This window comes from Pelobates fuscus, chromosome 7, assembly GCF_036172605.1.
Source record: "Pelobates fuscus isolate aPelFus1 chromosome 7, aPelFus1.pri, whole genome shotgun sequence".
Classification (NCBI taxonomy): Eukaryota; Metazoa; Chordata; class Amphibia; order Anura; family Pelobatidae; genus Pelobates; species Pelobates fuscus.
The window spans coordinates 127140234-127166343 of record NC_086323.1 but is presented as its reverse complement, the minus strand read 5'-3'; the positions used below and the strand labels follow the sequence as shown (position 1 = coordinate 127166343).

The window sequence follows — 26110 nt, the reverse complement described above, 5'->3', positions numbered from 1 at the left end:
TTCTCTGTGCCGAAGCTCTGTCTCCTCAGCTAAGATTATCAAGATTAATTATCTCAGCCAATCCAGTGTTTCCCTGTAGGGAAACATTGGGAGGCTAGCATGTGTGACCTGAAAAACATTGGGCACCGTAAACAAAATGGTCTCAACGCGTTTAACTCAGCTTTTGGGGTGAATGCGCGTCTAGTGGCTGTCAGGTAGACATTGCGGTTCCTGCAAAATGCCGATATTTTCAGTTGCAGGGTTAGACAGAGAGGGGCATGGCACCCAGGCCACGTCTTTGAGATTGAAGTTTTCAAATGGAAAAAAAATAAAAGTTTCAGCGATAATGCTGCGTACAATATTTGGGGATCAGAGACCTATATCATTTATTAGATATCAGACTGATCCAACCCACCATCAATGCCGTCCTGCATAGCAATACCAGGCAGGACCCCGTACGAAAAGCTCCATAAACCGTGTTACTAAATGTTAGCGAATTAAACCATAATAGCACAACTCAGGCTAAAATAGGTCATCAATAAATATTAAACAACTCAGCGGATATTGGTGCTCGGCTTTTTAAGCTTCAGTTTTAGAATTCAGATTGAAATAAATCCTGTACATAATGACAGAGTTACATAGGCTGAGAAGAGACATGCCTCCATCTAGTTCTTCCTCTCTAGAATTGATATGATATAAAGTTACTCCCTGCACAGGTTAACACGTCACTGGACTAAACCAGGTAACTGTTAGCCCTCACTAAAAATGGCGACACGGTACCCAACCACTTCCGGCACCTATAGCGCCGCAAGCGGCTGTCCGCGTCATGACGTCTCAACCAATCCCCGTGCGACAACTAGCCCACATCCTTACACAGAAAGTCACGCCCCCTCAGCTAATCACTGACTGGGACGTGGAACCGTCAGAATTCGCGAGCCAATCAGCGAGCGCGGCGTGGAGCCCGGTTCCGTCCCGTCAGCCAATGAGGAGTGAGAGTGAGCTGGAGTGGGCTTTCCGGGAGAAACTGAGGTGCAGTTGCCGGCCAGCCGTGTGAGTGAGCGCTGCTATCGGGAGACATACCGGCTGTCAGAGCATTCACCATGTGGACTGTGTGCGCCCTCGCCGTGGCCGGGGTCCTGGTGGTCCTACCGGGAGGTGGCCGAGCTCTGAAAGAGGGGGAGTGCGAAGGTGAGGCTGGGCTGGGGGTCCAATAATACATGGGGGCAGGGGGCTTATAATACATGGGGGCTGGGGGTCCAATAATACATGGGGGCTGGGGGTCCAATAATACATGGGGGCTGGGGGTCCAATAATACATGGGGGCTGGGGGTCCAATAATACATGGGGGCTGGGGGTCCAATAATAAATGGGGGCTAAGGGTGTAAATGGCAGCTGAGGGTCTCATAATGGGGCTGGAGGTGTAAATGGGGGCTGGGGGTCTTATAATAACTGAGAGATGGGGGTCTTACAATGGGGGTTTGCGGTGTCAATGGGGGCTGAAGGTCTTATAATGAATGGGGGCTCGGGGCTTTCATTGAGAAAGCCAGAGCTTCATACAGATTGGCAGGACAGGAAAAGTGCTGCCCTGTTGTATGTAGCATTCATATGATGCTGAATGAAAGGTAATCTATTAATAGATGGAGGAAGTCAAAACAGGGACTGTCTTTATTGGATATAGAAAGACCCCCAATTCAGTGTTAAGGGATGATTTCTATGTGATTTGTTTATGTGTTCTACATGGAAATGGTTAAAAAAAAAAAAAAAGTAAACTCCTCTTTCTTGCAGGGACAGAGTCTCCTCTTACGTTGCTCTACCTCCTGTAAAATCATTATTACTGACAACTTGTGTCCAGTCAGATGCTTCCTATAGATAATCACTGGGACACAACATGGCTCATGCGCAGCCGTCTCCCAAACCCATCAATTCTTCTTGTCGAAACCCCTTTTGGCTGTCTCTTTGACAGCAAGGAGCAGTTATTGTGGAGGTTTTTAAAAGTGCCAATTTCTCTTGACATTTACACTTAATAAGCTCGAGGGGAGGGGGGTCAAGTCACAAGTGAATGGTTTGACAACCTACCTTGGGTCTGCGCTCTGAACTGAGCAAAGTCCAGCATTCAACTCCAAGCACTAAAGGTGACAGAAAATAATTCTGCACTAGCCTCTTTGAGCCCCAGGGCGGTCAGAACTACCATGCTTTTTAGGACAGGTGTTCTTCAATTAGCACATGAAAATTATTCAGTATATCATAAGCCCCCGATGGAAATGAGTGGGCTAAACAAAGTTCGTTTTGGGTTCCTCCTAATGGTAATAATTTTGTTCTATTGCAGAATCATATGAATTATACATATTGTAGGGCAACACTTTTCATGTACTGTCCATCTGAATGCAGGACTGTTATGTGTCAAAAGAAAAATGGAAGACTTGACAGCCCTGGTGTGCCTTTACTAGTCCATAATTCTGTGGTGCTGTGATATTGCTAAGATGAGCTATTCGTGTTGTACCACCACACTGCTGAATTGCCTCTGTTTGTGTACATTAATTGGGTGTTTTTTCTGTGTGTGTGTGTACTTATGTTCTGCTTATCACATCATATCTTAATTGCTTTTGTTGCAGTGTGTGTCTCATTCCTGGAACGTTTTTACCAGTCCCTGAGGGAGAAGAATGTGGAGTTTAAGGCAGATGTTGTTGAAAAGGAACTTCTAAAAACCTGCAACGAAGCCAGAGGAAAAGAGAACCGACTGGTGTGTATTACAGATGTTGGATAAAGATCTGTGTTAAATTGCTATAAAATCATGTTCTCATTTGTGTAAATTAACATGAAGTGCAATTAAGGCAAATGCAAACTGATCATAAATTAAAGGAACATAACAACTTAGTCGGAATAAAGCTGCTTTGGTGAGAGGAGATCCCATGCTCCGGACTACCTGAGGCCTACTATGGGGTTAAGCCATTTACTTTCAATCAGGTAGCATTAGCCATTTGCCGCTGAGAGCGGCATGTGATAATCTCAGCCTATCATTAGTTTCCCATTCACAAATGAAAACTGATACGAATTGATATACTGAGAGCAACACATGACATTCTCTGTCTATCATCGCTTCCTGGTCTGAGGCTTCCATTTGAAACCTCTGTCTGGCATGAAAGTAAAGTGGCACAGCGGTCGAGCCTGGATTTAATAAATAAATATTTGGGGGGGTAACAGTGCCGCCTTAATGTGACAAACCGACTAAACTGCATTGGGAATATGCAGCTTCTTTTTCATCTGCTGTTGATGGCATTTTAGAGAAAATATATTTGTAAACATAGTCACACGTGGGGGAAAGAATGTAATATAATCAATTGTAAATATATCAGTTGATGCTCTCAGGCAATAAATGAGCGACAGGAATTGCATCTGGGTTCAGCAGCTCTGCAGAAGCCGTGTGTGGTTCTGCCACCTTCCTACGACCATCAGCACCTGGTGGGAATAGGTTAGATGGCAAACCATTGTAAAACAGTTTGCCCCATTACTGGGGAACGGTGCTCGGTTACTCCAATTAACATAACCACTACCGTGGTCATGGTTAGAATAATTTTTAAACCTCTCATCCACTGGGATACGTGTATTTTTAAAGTGCATTAGTACTAAATAGCAGTCATTACAATATGTATTAATCATATTTTAACTTGTAAGGGGTGAGGTCACAGTATAAAATGGCAGTACTGAGGAATACATTTGGATTTTGTGAAGTGGTGAATGAGAATACTATCTCAAAAGCCATGAATAAGTAAATGTGATATAAATATTCTTTCAAAGTGACCGTTTCCTTTTAACTTTTTTTTTTTTTTTTAAACAAATTGATTTCAGTTTGGAGATGGACAGCAGGGCGGGTGTCTTATCTGGAGCAATAAACTCCATATATATAATGCTAGACAGCTTTCAAGCATCTGATCACAAATGGCAATACTAGTAAAATATGATCAGGGGATATTAAAGGGACACTCCAGGCACCCAGACCACTTCAGCTCATTGAAGTGGTTTGGGTGCTGTGCCCCTACTGCACTTAGTGCTGCAATGTAAAACATTGCAGTTCCAGAGAACTGAAATGTTTACATTGCAGCTCTAAGTCTGCCCTCTGTGGCTGTCTAACAGCCACTGGGGGCACTTCCTGATTCATAATGGACTTTTAGTCCGTTATCTGACGCTGGACATCCTCACGTACCTCCAGCGTCCAAATTTTTATTTTTCTCCATGCGCATGCACATTAGGTCTCCCTTGCCAGCCTTTGTCGGCGGGGGAAGGAGCATGGGCTGAGCCTTTCCCAGCACCGAGGGACATCTGCACTGGATTCAGGTAAGTAGCTGAAGGGGTTTTAACCTGCAGTGCCAGGAAAACAAATTTGTTTTCCTGGCACTGGAGCGTCCCTTTAAATTTGGAGTCAATCCAAATATCTCTCTCATTTTGACTTACTAAAGCAGCACTGTTTCCTCTTTAAATTGCTGCTGTTATAAAACATGGCCATTAGAGGGAGACATTGATCCTCTGAGCCACAGCACCTATTTACTAATTGTTTTCGGTAGCATTCATAAGCTTTCTCTTGCTTCTCTTTATGTAGTGCTACTATATTGGGGCCACCAGTGATGCTGCCACCAAGATCACCAACGAGGTGTCAAAACCTTTGAGCAACCATATTCCAGCTAAAAAGGTCTGCGAGAAGCTAAAGAAGAAAGACGGTCAGATCTGCGAGCTGAAATACGGTAAGGATAGTGCAGTGCTGGGACAAAGTGTGATGAGTTTGCACACAGACAGACGTGATCTTTTAATCACTCTTTCTATCTGGTAGATAAACAGATTGACTTGAGCACAGTGGACCTGAAGAAGTTAAGAGTCAAAGAATTGAAGAAGATCTTGGATGACTGGGGAGAAATGTGTAAAGGATGCGCCGAGAAGTCTGACTACATCCGTAAAATTCACGAGCTGATGCCCAAATATGCTCCCAACGCTGCCAATGCACGGACGGACCTCTGATAACCATGGAGCCAGAGTATGGACTCATTCTCCAGGCTTGGGAGCCAGCAGACGGACTGACCCCTGTTCTAGGTTTTGTTTTACTTTTTAAAAAATAGCAATTTATTTGTCATCTGTTATCTTTATTTGGGAAAGACACGGAGTTCAGGAGATTATACTCTGCAGTGACGTTTGCAGAGAAGTGGAACATTTTTTTTTTTATTTAATATACACATTTTGTAAGTTATTAGAAAAAAAAAGTTATTTTCTGAGATGTATGGTTGTTTTATTTTTTTTATTTTTAGCATGTCTTTTGAGTGGTGGTTTTTTTTTTTTCTATGAAAATAAAAGAATCCACTCTGGGTTTTGCTATGCTAAGCCAGAATACAGTCTCTCTTCCAGTCACCTACTATCCCAGTCTGCTGCCTATTTCATATCACTTTGCAACGCATTGTGGATTGAAAGGAATTTGGGCCCTGCAAGGGAAGGGACCTTGATGCTGCCCTATAATCACAGCGAAGCTCCACATGAAATGCTTTGATGTGTCTGAAACAAGAACGTGAAAACAGTATTTTACCATACGACTAACACCATTACTACAGGAAATCATGTTTCTTCCTTGCAGAAGGATTATCATAGCCAGATTTTGTTTGTACATAGGTCAGTTTGGGAGCATTCACAATTCAAAATGAAATTCTTGTCTATGTTTAAGCCCTTTCCTGTTAAAACATTTATATATATATATATATATATCTGTGCTTTCAGTGACTCCATGGATTAAAAATGGTTATTTCTATAGTAATGCATTGGCTCTGTCCTTTTACTTATTATTTTATGTTTGTTTTTTTTGGTTATGGGATATTTCCCTTTGTATTGATCAACTTTTTAGTAGATCTACCTCAATTAATACATGCATTTAGTTATACTTTTTTTTTTTTTTTTTTTTTCATTAGGTGTATATCTAAAAACAGCTTGCAAAACCTGCAGATCTGTCTGAAGCCTTTGCAAGCCTCTCTTTCTAACCCCACCCAGACTTTTTGTAGCTGTCCAATCACAGACTTCATAATGCAGCTTTGCAAGGCAGGTGCTCTGGGCCTCTTGAGTTTATCTCCACTTGCTGCCTCTTGAGTTTAGCTCCACTGAGCTTAACAATACAGGAACTAAGTGAGCCATTTGTCCAATTGACAGCCTGGAGGGTGTAACCAGGTTAATTTGTAAAAGTGCAATTTTTCTATTAAAATTTAAAAAAGGACACACTCTTCATACATAAAGTACTTCAGCAAGCTGAAGTGCTTTACGGGTCTGGATTGTCTCTTTAAACATAAATACTTAAAGTTACACTCTAAGCAACATAACCACTACAGCTCACTGTAGTGGTTAGGGTGCCAATAATGCCCTGGTGCCCTCCTAGGATAAGAAGTCAAACGGTTAGAGTGGTTTGACAACTTACCAGGGGTCTGTTTATCATCTCCTCATGTGTTAACAGAAGCTCCTACAATGAGCAAAGGCAGAGCTTGGCATTGGCTGAGGGCACTCAGCAGGGCTTGGCTCGGTAGAGCTAATGAAAGCTCCTTTCAAGGTGGCAACCTCTACCCAGTTGACAACAGGTTAGTTATCAAACCACATTTAAATGGTTTGACCAATTACCCAGGGATGGTGCCAGGCCATTCCTGACCCCATAAGAACTATAGCTGTCAGGTTTGATTATCTCATCATGGGAGGAATAATCTACCAAGAGGAACACTGTCTTGGAGCTGGATTATAGACTAAGTTTTAAGATTTTTTTTTTTTAATGGAATGCAACTAAACTAGCCAGTAATCCAGTGCCGAAATGCACTCCTTGCTGTAGTCATAGCGGGCTGGTGGGAGTATTATAGTGACCATTCACAGTAAATAGTGGATGAAAAATGAATACAAACTTTTGCACATTTTCTCTGGGACCTGATCTTCTGCTTATGATTGCATCATTCAGAATTTGGATACAATATGTGAGCCAGTCAGTCCCATTGTTTTATTTGAAATAATATTGAAATTGAACATGTTCCTTAAAATGTAGCTTGGAGGAAAGGTGTAACAGGGGGATCTGATAGAAACATGTAAATACATAAATGGAATCAACACAGTAAAGGAGGAGACTCTATTTAAAGGAAGAAAAACTACCCCAACAAGAGGACATAGTCTTAAATTAGAGAGGCAAAGGTCTAAAAATATCAGGAAGTATTACTTTACTGAGAGGGTAGTGGATGCATGGAATAGCCTTCCAGCTGAAGTGGTAGAGGTTAACACAGTGAAGGAGTTTAAACATGCGTGGGATAGGCATAAGGCTATCCTAACCATAAAATAAGGCCAGGGACTAATGAAAGTATTTAGAAAATTGGGCAGACTAGATGGGCCGAATGGTTCATATCTGCCCTCACATTCCATGTTTCTATAATGTCTTACAGGGAGAATGAAATGTAATATTGTGCACGTAAAATGTTCCATTGAATAGAATTTTATATATGGAGGAATAACCCACACAGCTATACAACAATCTAAAGTGGATACGGACCTTGGAAAGTTCAGTAGCATCTATGTTGAGCCACAGGGTTTAAGTTGAATTTACCGCAACACAGTTCAGATGCACTACATTTGCTAGGTTTATTGTGTAACTTGGAGAAATGGATAAGAAGGTGGTGTGTATGCAAATACTGTATATCTATAGATCAACAGTACATGCAGTTACAGGTCCTATAATTTTGCAATCTGGTTTTCAATTCACTAAAGTTCATTGTTGAGTGAATATATTCTCAATTTATACATTGACATAGCCGATATATCAGTAATTGCAAAGATGGAATGGTACAGACTACTTAAAGGGACACTATAGTCACCAAAACAACTTTATCTTAATGAAGCAGTTGTTGTGTCTAGATCATGCCTCTGAAGTGTCACTGCTTAATTCTCTGCCATTGAACTGAGCTCCGTCTATTGCTAACCAGCACAGCCACCTGTCAGCACATGTTGTAGTGATGTTTGTCACACTCAGCTTCCTGCACTACAACAGTGTGAGGTGGCTGTTACATCTGCTTGTCTAGAATACAAACCTATCTCAATGCAGCTCAGTTCAACACCAGGCAAGAGAGGGCCACTCAGTGGAAAAGGTAGAATGGGAGAATGGCTCACTATGTCACTGACCCCAATTATCCAGGTGTCACTTTCCATATTGTGAAAGAGGACAAATATGGGAAGGAACAGGAAAAATACGCCACATAACTCTTTTTTTTTTAAAAGTGCTGTTTATTCGCACTGACTCATCATCCACATAGCATTCAAACATACACAATCACACTTTATGTCATGCAGATAGAGAACAGACTGGCACAATGATGCTAAACCAGGCCCCATAAACACCAATATGCCCTCTCCAAAACCGCACTTCTTAGAATGCAATACATAAAATTCAATACAAAGTATAAATAAAATAGTATGCACAAAATTATGTGAAGGATCCTTATAAGCACATATTGCCCAAAAAATAATCTGTTGCTGTTTTAAAGAAGAAATGTCCTGGCTGTATTCTAGTATCACTGCTCAGTTGATATGCCTGGAACCTTTCCTTGGAAATGTATGGCATTCATACAGCAAAACAAACATCCCGCTTCAGATAATGAGCATCTCTCCTTTTCGCTCATTTGACTCTTTATGTACACCCTGCATTCACTAATGTAACCATAAATACGCCCCTGCATTTCTACATACATTTACATTCAACACAAATACACCCCTGCATTCAAATCACACACATATTAAGCGTAAGCCACGCTTGGGAATCAAATGTCAGCACATTTTTGCAAGCAAACAGAAAATTCATTTGACATTGTTGCCTTATATTGATCAATTTAGAACTATCATCAAATTATTTTCCCTTAACACAGGTAAGCTATAATTAGCTGTAATAACCCCCTGAAGATTTAAATGGATATGGCCATGTTAGAACTGGTTAATTACATGTTTATTCACTTAAAAAAAAGCTCGGACCGGAGCGGTCGCCATCTGCACTAGCTCCGCAACTTTTCCTCAGAAAAAACACCTAAAACAAGCTTAGCCAGCCTCACACACGGGCAACTCACCCGAATACATCGAGACCGCAACCCCAACACGCCATATGCTGTTCTTTCAAGCAGCCAATACGCCCAGGAAAAAAAAGAAACGGGGCCTACTGTACCGCTCAAAGCCTGGACCCCGCCGGGCATAGTCGGAGGGAAGCCGGCACAACAAGATACAGCACCCGCCGAGATGGGACGTAAGTCCCAAAAATCGCCCCCACATACCCCAGCAGGGGCAAGGAACATAGAGACAATGCTTCAACAGCAGCCGCCATCTAAAATGGCGCCGGCCGGGACAAGCAAGGCTGCGGAAACGCCGGAGGGCACTCCATCAACACCACACTCACAGTATGTCCTGCCACAAAATGGACTTACCACGACGTCTGCAGGGGATGGCTCAGCTCCGGTCACCCAAAGGGACTTCCACAACCTGGTGGGAGATATCAAACACCTCCTAGCAGCAAACGTAGCAGCCATATAAGCAGATATGCAGAAAGTCAGTGACAGAGTGCCAACAGCAGAGGGGGATATTGCTGACCTGAAACAAGGTATGAACACAGTACAAGAAACCATCCAACACATACAAATCATGTAACAAGCCGCATTGGATGATAGGTCCAGAAGAAACCACCTTAAGATAAGGGGCATTCCAGACTTGGTAACTCCAGACGAACTCCCCCATTATGTGAGACGACTGGTCGCCACCATCCTACCGGCTGCACAAGCCAAAAAAGTCACTCTAGACGGGACATATTGCCTACCTAAATTCAGCAGAGCTCCAACAACGGCTAAACAAGACGCCATAGTGCGATTCTCTCACTCCTATGACAAAATAGCCGTCTGGTCGGCACTGCGGGGCAAGACACCACTCATCTTTGAAGGCGCTAGCCTCACCTTCTATCAGGACCTCACGAGATCCACCCTGCAGTGGCGGAGCTCGCTCCAACCTCTCACAAGCCAGTTGAGAACTGCTGGCATCAAATACCACTGGATGAACCATGAATGGACAGTACATAGACTCTCGTCAGTGGCAGACGCCCCGACCCTCCTCGCGGCACTAGGCTTGCCAACGCAGGCACCGACAGACCGATAGACAAATGCCCGCAGCTGGAACCTACCCCGAGTGGCCCCGTTCGAACCCACTGCCAACCCAGCCGTACATACAGGGACCTGAAGTCCCAGGAGACTGTAAATCTGTTTGCCAAAAAGTTAAACCAGAACTTGTTTTATGTTACTCACAGTTACTTTCCATACGAACACACACCACACACACAAGAGGCCTCTTAGGAAGACCTAACACCCCTAGACCTCTAAAGCCTAGAGATAGGGTGCTACAAGGCAGGTGTCCGGCTCCACACCGGCCAGCTCTCCCCCCCGTCACCACTTTGGTAAGGGGTAACACCTAAGGAGGGCAAGCTCCCTCACACTCAACAACCATAACTCACGTAGTAATACGATGGCTCCGCAAAGAACTACCCGACCCATAGTTAACACCTCTCCAGATTACCTATCACACAACTCAATACCACAAACACACTCACAAAAAAAATTTGCAAAGTCTTAGCCATGACAAAGTTTATCTATTTTAACTAAAAATGTGCAGTCTTATCCATGACAAAGTTTATCTATTTTAACTAAAAATGTGCAGTCTTAGCCATGACAAAGTTTATCTATTTTAACTAAAAATGTGCAGTCTTAGCCATGACAAAGTTTATCTATTTTAACTAAAAATGTGCAAAGTCTTAGCCATGACAAAGTTTATCTATTTTAACTAAAAATGTGCAAAGTCTTAGCCATGACAAAGTTTATCTATTTTAACTAAAAATGTGCAGTCTTAGCCATGACAAAGTTTATCTATTTTAACTAAAAATGTGCAAAGTCTTAGCTATGCCAAAGTTTGTTTTCTATTTAACTAAAAATGTGCAATGTCTTAGCCATGACAAAGTTTATCTATTTTAACTAAAAATGTGCAAAGTCTTTGCACATTTTTAGTTAAAATAGATAAACTTTGTCATGGCTAAGACTTTGCACATTTTTAGTTAAAATAGATAAACTTTGTCATGGCTAAGACTGCACATTTTTAGTTAAATAGATAAACTTTGTCATGGCTAAGACTTTGCACATTTTTAGTTAAAATAGATAAACTTTGTCATGGCTAAGTCTTAGCCATGACAAAGTTTATATATTTTAACTAAAAATGTGCAAAGTCTTAGCCATGACAAAGTTTATCTATTTAACTAAAAATGTGCAAAGTCTTAGCCATGACAAAGTTTATATATTTTAACTAAAAATGTGCAAAGTCTTAGCCATGACAAAGTTTATCTATTTAACTAAAAATGTGCAAAGTCTTAGCCATGACAAAGTTTATATATTTTAACTAAAAATGTGCAAAGTCTTAGCTATGACAAAGTGACATGGGGGATATGATTGAAACATTTAAATACATAAAGGGAATCAACACAGTAAAGGAGGAGACTATATTTAAAAGAAGAAAAACTACCACAACAAGAGGACATAGTCTTAAATTAGAGGGACAAAGGTTTAAAAATAATATCAGGAAGTATTACTTTACTGAGAGGGCAGTGGATGCATGGAATAGCCTTCCAGCTGAAGTGGTAGAGGTTAACACAGTAAAGGAGTTTAAGCATGCGTGGGATAGGCATAAGGCTATCCTAACTATAAGATAAGGCCAGGGACTAATGAAAGTATTTAGAAAATTGGGCAGACTAGATGGGCCGAATGGTTCTTATCTGCCGTCACATTCTATGTGTCTATGTTTCTATGCAAGCACGTTTGTACTCATTTGCACTAACAAAAATAAAGAATAAAAGAATTAAAAAAAAAACACCTAAAACTCTTTAGCTTGTTGAAGTGCTTTATATGTGAAGAAGATTTCAATGGAAATTGGCACTTTGATTGACAGCCATGGGGTGTAACAAGCAAACAGCTCTATTTCCTGGTTTGGTTAGTTCAGTGGAACTGAACTCAAGTGGCAGCAATTACTCGGAACACTAGTCTTGCAAAGACTCATCATTAAGCAGCATTTGGAAGTCTGTGATTGGACAGCCACAGATATTCTGGGTGGGGTTAGAAGGGCAAGGCTTGCAGAGACTGCACTGTTTTTATTTTGGGGTATATCTACTAAATAGTATTTATTTCATCATATTTAGGCAGTGGAATGTCCCTTTAAATGACATTTCCACATGAACATCAAATTAAAGGTCACAATAGTCGAACTGGAAAAATTAATTAAGTCAGCCATGCTCTCAGATTGGCTTCTCTGATCTTAAAGAAACACTCCAGACACCATAACAGCTTAATCAAAATGAAGTTGTTTGGATGCTGGGAGGTTCCAGGTGCTTCCTTATCAATAGGGGTGAAACTGTTCACGAGTGGTTTAAGCCCAAAGTCTGTGCTCCAGCTCCGGATCCATCTGCTCCACTGTACTTCAGCTTTCTAAAATTCTTCAGAATGGAAGGCACAGACAGGGGTGCAGCTGATGGGCTTAGAGTGAACATTAGTAGCTCCAATGTCATAAAAATAGCTTTAAAAGGGTATGCACCTCTTTCAAGTCATTTTGATAAATGGGGATCTAATGATTTAGAGTGTCAGCTGACCACTGTAAGCCAATCAGCAGCGGGCATGCCCGAACCTTTTTCCCAGAGTGTTCCTTTGAATTTGAAATGCAATTTGAATTCCCACTTTAGTAAAAAGCCCTCTCAGACAAAATGTTATTAGGTGGAATATGGTAATGCCTCATAATGATGATGCATTGAATAAAATAATGCAAAGAAAACTACTTTTCAATTTTCCCATGGTGCTCTGTAAAAATGACTTTATTAAATTGAGTTTCCCTCCCTGAGGAAACCTGACAGTGCTGTTTCTCCTTAAAAAAAAAACAAAAAAAACAACAGACAGAAATTACTTTTACCTTCTACTGGGAGTACAGGATGGCCCACACCCCTGCTGGGTCTAGAGAGGCCCTGCTTACCCTATTGCAGGCCTTCCAGAGGATCCATGGGGCTGAATCCTTCAACTCGCTGCTCCACAGTGCCCAGGGCGAGCAGGCTGCTTAGGAGGGGCCGGTGAAGGAAGTGCAGACTAGGAGTGGACATCGGGCCCACCGTTCCAGACTGCATTCCAGACTGTCTCCTAGTCCAGTGCGGAGGTCCAGGGTCGGAGTACCACAAAAGGGTCCAGGGCCGAGTGAGGCTGGCTCCAGGCGGCAGGATGCGGGCAGCGCGAGGTGGAGGAATGGCAGCAGGTGCTGCAGAAGTCAAGATGGCCGGGCTGGGCCTGGGCAGCAAGATGGCAGTCCCCAAGATGGCGCCGGAGGCGAGGTGAGGTCCCACAGTCCTCACCCTTCTCTTCCGGTGTTTGTGGAAGTGACGTTGGCGTGTGCGGCCGCACGCAGGAAGAGGCGGAGCGCCTCTCGCCGGAATTCGGGGGCGTATACGTGACGTTTGCAAATCTCGCAACTCAGCAGTCACAGGCCCCCGCCGAATCCGGAATTCCCAGAGCTCCTTGGACTGGGGAATCGGAGGAGAAGCACAGCTGGCTCCTGGCAAGTGGGGCAGGCCAGCGGGTGGTGACGTGCTGGTGGAGGATCTCACCAGCTTCTGGACCAGAGGCCAAGGAGCACCAGGGAGGGACGCAGGATTCCCCTCCACATGCCTGGCATGGACGGACTGAAACTCCCTGGGGTGTGAGCCTCCGCTCCACTGGCAGAACAGCAGGTAGGCGGACTGCAGAACCCTCACAGCAAGAAGGACCGGAATTATAGCCTGGGATAGAGAGACCCCTTCTCCTGACCTGTGAGTTGGAGTGCGCTTGCGCTTGGCAGGAGTTAGGGGGGACTAAGGGCTAGTGGGGGAGGGTCAAGGAGAATTGGTGTAATTGCTGTGCTTAGCGCTTGGCCGGTCGGCGCCTGCAGGAACCGTTGGGGCAGCAGACATGCGCAGGGCTCAGCGCTTCCCTCTGGGGCTCCCCCTTCAGGTACAAGTGAGGTGAGTACTTCAGGGGGAACTGTCTGTGACATTGCACCCCTGGGGTTACATGTGTCTTTGGAGGTGAGAGAAAAGATACTTAAGGGTGTGTATGTGGACCTACTATCCTTGGTACCATTTGACAAGGAGTAGGCGGATAGACTGCGTCGGTGTGACGCAGCTGAGGGCGAAAAGGTAAGCAGACCCCCCATACCTCAGGGAATTGGTTGCATCCTATCAGCTAGGTTTCCGGAAAAGGCCCTGTCACGTTTTTTTTGCATCTGGACTTGATTTGGGGGACTTATAAGGTGTACAGGGGGCAATGCTGGTTTAAATACTACCAGCAGTTAAAATAAATAAATAATAAATAAATAAAAAATACAGCGGTTAGGCCAAACTTGGATTTCGGTGTGAAAGACGGAAACCCATGGTTGCTTCTCATTAATCCCTGTCGTCCGTCGGGTTCTTACTTTCCGTCGGCTGCCGGCACTTCCGGAGGAGCATCGGCTGGTCACAAGAAGGGCATCTGTTGGCTCTTTAACGTTTAAGCATGAGTGCTCCCACTGTGGTGGGGCTCACCCAGCCGTCCGTTGTTTTAAGAGGTGAAAACCTCACCCGATGTCGGAGTCCAAGGATTACGTTCCTTGGGGAGAGGACGCCATTGAGGGCAGAAAGACAGGTGCAGTGGCTCTCACTCTGTCTCAGGCGTTCCCATTTACTCCATCGAGGGAGGCGTCGTTGCGCCTAGCCTGTCCTCATTTCTGGGTAAGGAGGGGGTCCTGGCAGCCGAGCTAGGGGAGGAGGTGGAGCTGTAGGAAATCTGTCTTATACGTCGGGGTCTTCGGTTCATGATGGGATTTCAAAGGAGGACTGTCGGGTGCGATACACTTCTTTTGATCAGGCTTTGGATTTGGTTTGTGGAGTAGTACCCGGGGGCCCTGTTTGCGACATCTGATATCAAGTCGGCTTTTCGGGTGCTGCCAGGTCACCCAGATTGTTTTCATCTGTTGAGGTGTCAGTTTCAGGGTGATTTTTCTTCGACATGTGCCTTCTCATGGGTTGTTCGATTTCTTGTTTTTATATTTTAAGTTTTTCAGTTCCTTGTTGGAATGGATCGTGGCGTGGGTGTCAGGCTGTTCTTGCCTCCTTCACTATCTCAACGACTTCTTGTTTGTCAGTTTTCTAATTCATCACAGTGTAGTGGTTTGTCCATCTCTTTCTGCACTAGTTGGGTTCTCAGGTTTGTACGGACTTGTTGTTTCACTTTCATAGGGTTGTGGCGGATTTTGGGGTTCCAACTAGTACGATTTTTCTTCCTGGGGATTTAGATTCAGACTAAGCTTCAGGTTGTCAACTGTGGTTGGTATTCATCTACCTTTTAACTTTACTTGCCTTTTGGGAGTTTGGAGTTTTGTTCCTTGTGGGTTACAATGGTCAGACATTTTGGCGCAGTAAAAACAGTGTCTAACTTGGCCTTTGAGCTGTTTATGGAGGCTGCAACTCGTTTTGGTGCTTTTTTCTGAGGGCTATGATGTTGGCGTGGTCAGATTCCTTTTTGGTGCTATTCCCGATTTTAGTGTCGGCCAAGCTCTGGGTCTCGGCTTTGGCAAAGAAGCAGGTTCTTTTCCATGCAAAAAACCTTAGTGTGGTTCATGTCGTTAACCGGTTATCTTTGGGTTCTCTTCTGGAATGGGCTTTATTGCGACGGTTGGTTCTGCATTGCTTGGAATTTAATATTTGTTTGGGTGCAGGTGTGTCTAATGTATTGCCGACTCTATTTCTCGCTTCCAGAAGGATGAATTTCAGGAGGTGACTCCAGAGGCAGAAGCTTGTGGAGGGCCTTGAATTCTTCTGGAACCTCAGTTTTGGAACTTGACTGACTTGATTGAAAGATCCCTGTCTCCTAAGTCTTGGGCAGCATACTTGACGGTGTGGGATCAATTTGGTTGGTCTTCTTCAGAAAGTAGGTTGTTATCCACTTAGCCTTTCTTTCTGACTTGCGGCATTGAGGGACATCCGTGTCAGTGGAACAGGGTATGTCAGCTCTTTCAATCTTAAAGGGACACTATAGTCACCTGAACAACTTTAGCCTAATGAAGCAGTTTTGGTGTATAGAACATACTCCTGCAGCCTCACTGCTCAATCCTCTGCCATTTAGGAGTTAAATCCCTTTGTTTATGAACCCTAGTCACACCTCCCTGCATGTGACTTGCACAGCCTTCCATAAACACTAAAGGGAGCCCTATTTAGGCTTTCTTTATTGCAAGTTCCGTTTAATTAAGATTTTCTTATCCCCTGCTATGTTAATAGCTTGCTAGACCCTGCAAGAGCCTCCTGTATGTGATTAAAGTTCAATTTAGAGATTGAGATACAATTATTTAAGGTAATTACATCTGTTTGAAAGTGAAACCAGTTTTTTTTTCATGCAGGCTCTGTCAATCATAGCCAGTGGAGGTGTGGCTAGGGCTGCATAAACAGAAACAAAGTGATTTAAATCCTAAATGACAGTGAATTGAGCAGTGAAATTGCAGGGGAATGATCTATACACTAAAACTGCTTTATTTAGCTAAAGTAATTTAGGTGACTATAGTGTTCCTTTAATGCACTTCATGTGAGGGGAAGATGTGACTAAAGCATTTGTGGTTCAGCGGGTATTGCACTGTTGGAGACGTAAATTGGTGGCGGTCGTTAGGCATCCTGTATTTGTGCACTTTCTGGTAGACATAGGTGGGATCCTGCCTGCTATTTATGTTTTCCCATTGGAGGCAATTCTGTTTCGGGTAGCCTTTTCTGTGTTTTTATGCAACTCTATGCGTCGGCAGATTGGTGGAGTTCTAGAGCTCAGTCACCCCTTTTTAGGAAGGAGGTTCTTTAGTTTCAAAAAGAAGTGAAATTTCTAATTTGGCGATCTAATACTGATCAAGCGGGTAGTGGTAGAGTGATTAGGATTGGAGCGTCCATAATTGGAGATACGTTCCAGTGCATGCATATGGGTTATTATCAATTCACTAGAATGTTTATGTTGGTGTTGTGCTTGTTAGGAGTGGATTATACTGTATTGCGCTTGTTAGGAGTGGACTCCCCCAAATTTTTTTAAAAAAATGATAGTGGTTATTCAACTCATTCATTCCGCATCGGTCTGACTCTGCAGGCAAGCAGGTTAGGTCTGTCAGACTCTTCCATTTGGCTGCTGGGTCGGTGGGAATGAGCAGGTTTTCGATTGTATGTTCGGCCTTTAATAGGTGACTGGGTTAATGTTCGGTTGATTTCTTTATTGCTAGATATTCTATATATGTTTGGATCCTTGGGCATTCTTTTATGTATTGGGCAGCTTGTCAGGTAGACCAGAGGTCGTATGACCAGGATCTTGGGATTACTCATCACCAAGTCAATGTTAGGTGGTGTGGGATCAGGGGGTTGCGCTGGCAGCAATTTTATCTGGAGAGATCGCTTCAGCGATATGTGACGGAACCAGTTATACTGTTGATTCTGCTGATCCACGCTGGTGGTTATTACCTGGGTCAAGAGTGCGCAACGCAAAAAGGGATATAATGAGGTGGATGTCGCTTCAACATGACAATATCCTGATTCGTACAATGCTTGGGTGGATTGGTGATTCCTCATGTTGAACTAGAAGGAGATAACCATAATGCTATGCATACTAATTTGGTACATCTTACTCATGTTGGTTTGGATACATTTAAAATGTGATTACAAGCAATAATGACACAGGCGCTGGCTTTGGGGGACGCATCCCCCTCCCTCTAGTAGGGCTGGGGTCTGCGGTGGCGGGTTTTCTGCGCCAGCAAGTTTGGTAAATGAATAATGCCCGGACAGGCTTGGGGAGTCACAGCCTGAATTTGGTTGATGACGAAGGACAGGCTGAAGAGGCGCTGGAAGAAGTTTAAAGTGTACCTGCCTGCTGGGTAAAACCAGCAGTAGACAGTTTTTGGTTATTCTGGTTTAAATAAAGCTGTGGCCGTTGCCCTTACCCACTTAACATGGTGTTGCGTTACTTATTGGGAATGGAAGGGTAACGGGATTTGGTGATCGAAGGAGTCAGCAGTCAAGGCCAACCCCCGGAGCAAATAGGGAGGGGGGAGCATGACTGCTGCCCTGAGGAGTTGGCATAGCAACCAAAAGGATACAATTGGTTTTACAGTTGAAAGCATGGAATTCTGGGAAAAAATACCAGACAACTGGTGAACAATGCTGAGGGAGCAACAGTGTCTTTCCCCTCCCACCCTCCCAAATGGTTCTGTTCTGGAATTGTTGTTTTGTGTTGTGTTTTCTTTGTTCTCATTTTGTCACAGCTGCGGGTTTCCTGCGCCAGCAAGTTTGGTAAATGAATTATGCCCGGACGGGCTTGGGGAGTCGCAGCCTGAATTTGGTTGATGACGAAGGACAGGCTGAAGAGGCTCTGGAAGAAGTTTTAAGTGTACCTGTCTGCTGGGTAAAACCAGCAGCTGACAGTATTTGGTTATGCTGGTTTAACCCCTTCAGGACGGAGTCAATAGTGCACGTTCTGATCAAAACAAAACGTAAACAAAAACTGGTATTTGCGCTATATGTCTGTTCACCCGTAGTTCCCATCTTTCATATTAAATGCACCCACACTTATTATATATAATTTTGTTCAGGAGAAACAGGGCTTTCATTCCATATCAAATATTTATATATGAAACCTAATTTATTATGAATAAAATTAAAAAAACTGTGAGAAATGTTAAATTTTTTTAAAAAATTGTAGTTCCGCCTCACATTTTAGCTGTAAATGTCATAATACTGTTAATACATAAAAAATGCACATATTTGTAATCAGCGATGTCTCACGAGTACAACAGTACCCCCCATTAACAGGTTTTATGGTGTTTTGGAAAGTTACAGGGTCAAATATAGAACGTTCCATTTTTAAATTGAAATTTGCCAGATTAGTAATGTTACCTTTGAGACGGTGTGGTAGCCCAGGAATGAGAATTACCCCCATAATGGCATACCATGTGAAAAAGTAGACAACCCAAGGTATTGAACGTGGGGTATGTTTAGTCTTTGTTAGTAGCCACTTAGTCACAAACACTGGCCAAAGTTAGCGTTCATATTTGTTTTTGTGTGAAAAAAGCAAAAAACTAATATTTGGCCAGTGTTTGTGACTAAGTGGCTACTAAAAATGACTGGACATACCCCATTTGCAATACCTTGGGTTGTCTACTTTTGCAAATGGTATGCCATCATGGGGGTAATTCTTATTCCTGGGCTACCATACGGTCTCAAAGGCAACATAACTAATCTGGCAAATTTCAATGTGAAAAAAATGAAATGCAAGCCTTATATGTGACTCTCTAACTTTCCAAAACACCATAAAACCTGTACATGGGGGGTACTGTTATTCTCGGGAGACTTCACTAAACACAAATATTAGTGTTTTAAAACAGTAAAACATATTACAACAATAATATAGTCCATAAAAGTGCCGTTTGTTTGTAAAAAATGCAAAAAACGTCACTTTTACTTAAAATATCATCGTTGTAATATAATTTACCAGTTTTAAACAGTAATATTTGAGTTCAGCGAAGTCTCCTGAGTAAAACAGTACCCCCTATGTACAGGTTTTATGATGTCTTGGAGAGTTACAGGGTCAAATATAGTGCTTGCGAATTAAATTCTCTGCACTTTCTCCCTGTGTTGTCAGGCATGTCAATCAAATTTTAATTAATCAAATGACATAATTATGTTAAAAGATTACTTAAATATACACGTAGAATTTTAATATATATGCATTTATAGGTATTTAAATTCTACGTGTATACTAATGTAATCTATTATGTAATTATATGTATTTATCTCTCTATATATATTTGCGGTTATTTGTATTTTATATATAGATAGATATATATAGAATGTCATTCTAAGTGTATTTTGTTACCAATATATATATATATTAATAACAAAATACAGTTAGAATAAAATTACATATGAATATATAATTTATTTTACATTTTGTTTCAATATTTTATTTATTTATTTAATAATTGTATTTATTTATTATTGTAATTATACGTATATATATATAATATATGTGTATATATCTATTATATATATAATATATATACATATTATATATATGTAACATCACTCTAAGTGTATTTTAATACTAATATATATACTAATATTACTATTAAAATACATTACGCATGACGTTACATATATATAATATGTATATATATTATATATATAATATATATACATATATTATATATATAAAAATGCATTTATTTTAATTTTACACATGTCTAATTATTTTTTTTAATTCTTCCCACCAGCAGGGGGACTGTCTGATATTTCAGACAGCCCCCCTGCTGGCAGATCCACAGCCAGCTATAGGGGGCCATGTGATCGCTCTTTGAGAGCGATCACATGGCCCCCGGGGGCCTGATTTGCCGTGGGGGGGCTGCCTGGGCTCTAAGGCAGCCCCCCAGAAGAGGATCGCGGCGGAGGTGAGTACTGCCGGACCTCCTGGGCTGCAAGCCGTTACGGCGTTCTATGCCGCCGCAACGGCTTTAAAGCCCTTTAAAGCCGCGACGGCATAGAACGCCGTAACGGCGTTAAGGGGTTAAATAAAGCTGTGGCCGTTGCCCTTAGCCACTTAACATGGTGTTGCGTTACTTATTGGGAATGGAAGGGTATCGGGATTTGGTGATCGAAGGAGTCAGCAGTCATGCAAAGAAAACTACTTTTTAATTTTCCCATGGTGCTCTGTTTAGTGGGTTTTACTGCAGGCAGACACCCTCCCACACCAGGAAGAAACTAGTATGCCATAACCTTCTGAACAGAATAATAATAAACCCTGGGATGAAATTCCAGGTTTTGTGGAGAACATAGCAGGTCATTTATAAGCATGTCTTAGCAGAATTGACCTCCTCTTTTCCATATTAAAATTCACACTGCCTTACAATAACATATGGAAAACTATTGGCATTTGTCCAATACTATCCATTAACTTGAAAACCACTGAACAATCTGTCAGTATGCGTTCTGAAATTATTTCTAGCTTTTATTTTCATGACATTCGAGACACAAAAACTAGTATAGCATATTGTAGTGGTTATGGTGCCCTGTATTTTATTGTCAAAATGTTTTCAAGCCATTTGACCATAATACACACTGATCAACCACATTAAATCCACCTCATGTAGGTCCCTCTTGTGCTGCCAAATGGACTGAACAAGAACTCTGAATGTGTCCTGTGGGATCTGGCACCAAGACATTAGCAGCCAGGGCCGGACTGGGGATACAAAGCAGCCCTGGGAAAAAAAATCTATGCCAGCCCCATAAGTCATTGCGCCATATATTGTCGCATGTAATATGTAAGGCTTGCCACCCCAGATGATTGAGTAATTATATATATACACACACACACACATATATATATATATATATATATATATTGCTTTTTCTAATATAATATATTGGTCCTTTCAGAGTAAAACGTTTAATTATACAGTAAGCATACTCACATGCAGACACAGACAATCTCACTGACACACACAAGCTCATTGATACACAGCCTCATAGACAAACAATTTCACTAATATACACAAGCTCATTGACATAAAAACACAAGCTCACTCACTAGCAGACACACACACACATGCAAGCAAGCAAACTCACTAGCAGGCGCACACACACACAGCTTAATGTAGTGGTTCTGGTGTCTATAGCCTGTCCCTGCATGCTTTTGAATGTAAACACAATGTAAACACTGTAAACACTGACTTTTCAGAGAAAAGGCAGTGTTTACATTGCTTCCTAGTGACACCTCTAGTGACAGACACTCAGACGGTCACTAGAGGCGCTTCCTGTGTCAGTGCGGATTGGCTGAGATCATCAAGCTTGATGATCTCAGTCATAGAGGCAGAGACCAGCATGACGTTGGAAAAAAAAAAGTGAGTAAAACACTATTTTTACAAACACACACAGACACTACGACTGACACACACACACCATGACAGACATACACACACCATGACACAGACAGACACACACCATGATACAGACACACAGTGACACAGAGACACACACACGACACAGACACACACACCATGACACAGACACACACACAGCATGACACAGACACACACACAGCATGACACAGACACACACACAGCATGACACACACACACACACAGCATGACACAGAAACACACACAGCGTGACACAGACAGACACACACACAGCATGACACAGACAGACACACACACAGCATGACACAGACAGACACACTCCCACTGACATACATACTTGTTGTTACCTGTGTGGGTGGGTGGGCAGACTGATAGGTGCCCCTCCCCTTCTGTGCCCTATTTTGCCCCCTGTCCTCCTGTGTGCTTTTTAGCCCCTTCCCCTCCTGTGCCCTTATGTAGCACCCTCCCTTCCTGTGCCCTCTTTAGCCCCCTCCCATGCCCTCTTTAGCCACCTCCCCTTCCTGTGACCTCTTAGCCCCCTCCCCTCCTGTGCCCTTTGTTACCCCCCCTCCCCTTCCTGTGACCTCTTAGCCCCCTCCCCTCCTGTGCCCTTTGTTACCCCCCTCCCCTTCCTGTGACCTCTTTGCCCCCTCCCCTCCTGTGCCCTTTGTTACCCCCCTCCCCTCCTGTGCCCTTTGTTACCCCCCACCCTCCCCTTCCTGTGACCTTTGTTACCCCCCCACCCCATCCCCTCCCCTCCTGTGACCTTTGTTACCCCCCCACCCCCTCCCCTCCCGTGCCCTTTGTTACCCCCCACCCCCTCCCCTCCCCTCCTGTGCCCTTTGTTACCCCCCTCCCCTCCTGTGCCCTTTGTAACCCCCCCTCCCCTCCTGTGCCCTTTGTTACCCCCCCTCCCCTCCTGTGCCCTTTGTTACCCCCCACCCTCCCCTTCCTGTGACCTTTGTTACTCCCCCACCCCCTCCCCTCCCCTGCTCACCTTCCAGCCCAGCCAGCCTTCCTGAAGCTCTCCTTGCGGCCGCAGGGGAAGCTCTTCTGGCGGCCGCTGGGGGAGCAGGCTGTTCTGTCTCTGCTCCCCCTCCCTCGCGCGCAGCTTAATGAGACCGGGGCCGGAATATGACGTCATATTCCGGCGCCGGTCTCTTTCTAGCGCGCGAGGGAGGGGGAGCAGAGACAGAACAGCCTGCTCCCCCAGCGGCCGCCAGAAGAGCTTCCCCTGCGGCCGCAAGGAGAGCTTCCCCTGCGGCCGCCATCCAGCCGCAGGACACCCACATTTCTCCCCGGCCCCAGGTGCCGACGGCCCACCGGGAAATTTCCCGGTATCCCGGTGGGCCAGTCCGGCCCTGTTAGCAGCAGTTCCTTTAAGTCCTTAAGTTGCAAGGTGGGGCCTCCATGGATCGGATTTGTTGTTCCAGCACATATAACAGATGCTGTATCAGATTGAGATCTAGGGAATTTGGAGACGAAGGCAACACCTTGAACTCTTTGTCATGTTCCTCAAACCATTCTTGAACAATGTTTGTAGTGTGGCTGGGTGCATTATCCTGCCCAAAGAGGCCACTGCCATCTGGGAATACCAATGCCATGAAGAGGTGTACATTGTCTGCCACAATCTATTTGTAGGTAGTACGTATTAAAGTAACATCCACATGAAGGCCTGGACCGAAGGTTTCCCAGCAGAACATTGCTAAGAGCATAACACTGACTCCACTGTCCAGTCTCAGCAAGCTGAGATGTACTGTATGTTCTGACACTTCTCTTTCAAGGCCAGCATTAAGTTTCTAAGCAATTTGAGCTACTGTAGCTCTTCTTTGTGATCAGACCAGACAAGTCTTCACTCTCCAAGTGCATCACTGAGCCTTTACTGGTTGTCCTTCTTCTTACTAGTTTTGGTAGATACTAACCACTACATATCAGGAACACCACATAAGACCTGCTGTTTTGGAGATGCTCTGACCCAGTCATCTTTGTACATGTTTTTTTAATGCTTCTAACACTTGAAATTCGGGAAATGACTGTTCACTTGCTGCCTAAAATATCCCACATATTGCCATAGTAAAAATATAATAAATGTTATTCACTTCACCTGCCAGTGGTTTTAATGTTGTTGCTGATCTTTCTGTGTAGATCCTTCTTTACAAAATATAGATATTCCAAGTATAACCTGCAACAGGGCCTATCAGCCGAAACTGTGCTGTGCTTCTCATTTAAAAAAAAAAAAAGGACGGACATGAAAAACATAAAAAACTAAGCATAATGTAAGGTTAATGGGGCTGTCAGAGTAACCATACGGCACCCCCAATTATCAATCTAAACAGCTGAAACCTTGACATGAGAGAACTACCTCATAGAAACCACAATGAAACCAACAGTCTATATCACCAAAGAATAAAATATATAAACTGCAGACCTAACAGGGATGTCACATTGTTACTATATAACTCCAACAAGGGTTTCACCCTATACTACACAAACGCACACCTAAGGGAATCCACAAATTTAGAAAGTAAGTTTGATTGGGAAAACATATGAAAATTGTAATAAACGTGAGAAGTGCACTAGCAAAAGTCTGACCCTCAGATACAGGTTCTAAAATGTGCTTGTAAGAACTGAGTTTGGGGAATAACTAGAAAAACATTCTACCAAAAAAAAAAATACAAAGTATTATTAGCCCGTGAGTAGAAGGAGACACTGTATTCAAAGAAAACCTGTTTATACTATACCTATATAGGATCATATAAAGAGCTTTAGCTACAATCAAATAATAGATGCACCACCAGCCACTGAGTTACCCACAGCATCACTACCTCTCCAACCACCAACTTACACCTTGAGACAAAGCTAGCAGCTTGGTACAACCTTCCTCACCACAAGCTATACAAGTGCCTGTGCAGAATGTCCCAACATAAATTAAGCAAAAAAATGAAAAGCTGCCTGACGTGTTTTTGGTTCACTACAAACACCCTATTTCAATGGGGCGAAATACACTAATAACATAAAATATATACAGTATGCTATATAAAATTGTCCAAGAACAAATACATAGAGACACATCTAATACTAATCAACTAGAAACAAATGAACATAAATTCCATAATCTGTAAGTTAGAAATATCTCAAAATCTTGGATTCCAAAATATAACCATACTGGATATACAAGAAACAAGATAGGAAATGTCATAGTATATCTTTACCCTTTTTTCAGACATTCTGTTAAAAACACATTTAAAATGTACGCAGGTACATTAAGAGTATAACTTCACAATTCGTCTTTCTTTGCTCGTCTCTATGGGATACACCAGATTTGTATCCATCTTGTGCACCCAGATCTCCGAGAACTGGAAATGTTCTCTGGTTTAATTCTAGCAGTAGCTGCCTCTATCCAATAGGGATGTGCATGGGCAAAAATTTTGGTTCAGTTCGGCACTTCATCATGCTGGTCTTTTATTTCTGAAGCTGTGTGCTTAAAGGGAAAGTTGTTTTCCTGGCACTATAGCTCTCAATAGTGCCCCCTTCACTCAGGGTTTTGGGTGACGCTGGACATCCTCATGCAGAGCGTGAGGGCAGCCAACGTCAAGCGACCAAAAGTCCCTCTATTGGCTATCTGGTAGACTACCACAAGAGGTGGAATGACTCCACAAAGTTAATTATTGCAGTTTATAAAAAAACTGCAATAATTACTATTGCAGGGTTAAGGGACCTAGGACACTGCACCCAGACCACTTCAATGAGCTGAAGTGCTTGTGGTGCCTATTAGACATGTGCAATTCGTTTCGGTCCGAATGGGAATTCGGACGAATTTCGGTCAATTCGGACATTCGGTTACTTCCGAGTGGCCGAATAGATGAATTGCCGAATGGTTGAAATCCCGAAATTATCGAATTTCCGAAGTGCCGAAGTTGCCTAAGAGCCGAAGTGCTGAAGCACAGTATTGTCTAAGAACTAATATACTTACCCAGTGGAAGAATGAAGAATGTTACACTGTATACAATTTTAAATAAAAAGTATACAAACATAGCCAGGATTCAGCTGTAAGCATTTGCAACACTTAGAACAATCAAGTAACATACATTCATATAAAATGTAAGTTACT

The 26110-nt window shown here is 43.0% G+C and overlaps 1 protein-coding gene across 1 annotated transcript; it reads left to right on the top strand.

The window, feature by feature from the left end:
- The first annotated feature begins 955 nt into the window (after positions 1-955).
- MANF (mesencephalic astrocyte derived neurotrophic factor) lies at positions 956-5767 on the top strand. The gene is made up of 4 exons (XM_063427472.1): positions 956-1167; positions 2592-2719; positions 4574-4715; positions 4802-5767. Exons 1-4 carry the CDS (start codon positions 1080-1082, stop codon positions 4984-4986), a joined length of 543 nt encoding a protein of 180 aa, XP_063283542.1. The 5' UTR covers positions 956-1079; the 3' UTR covers positions 4987-5767.
- Positions 5768-26110: the final 20343 nt, after the last annotated feature.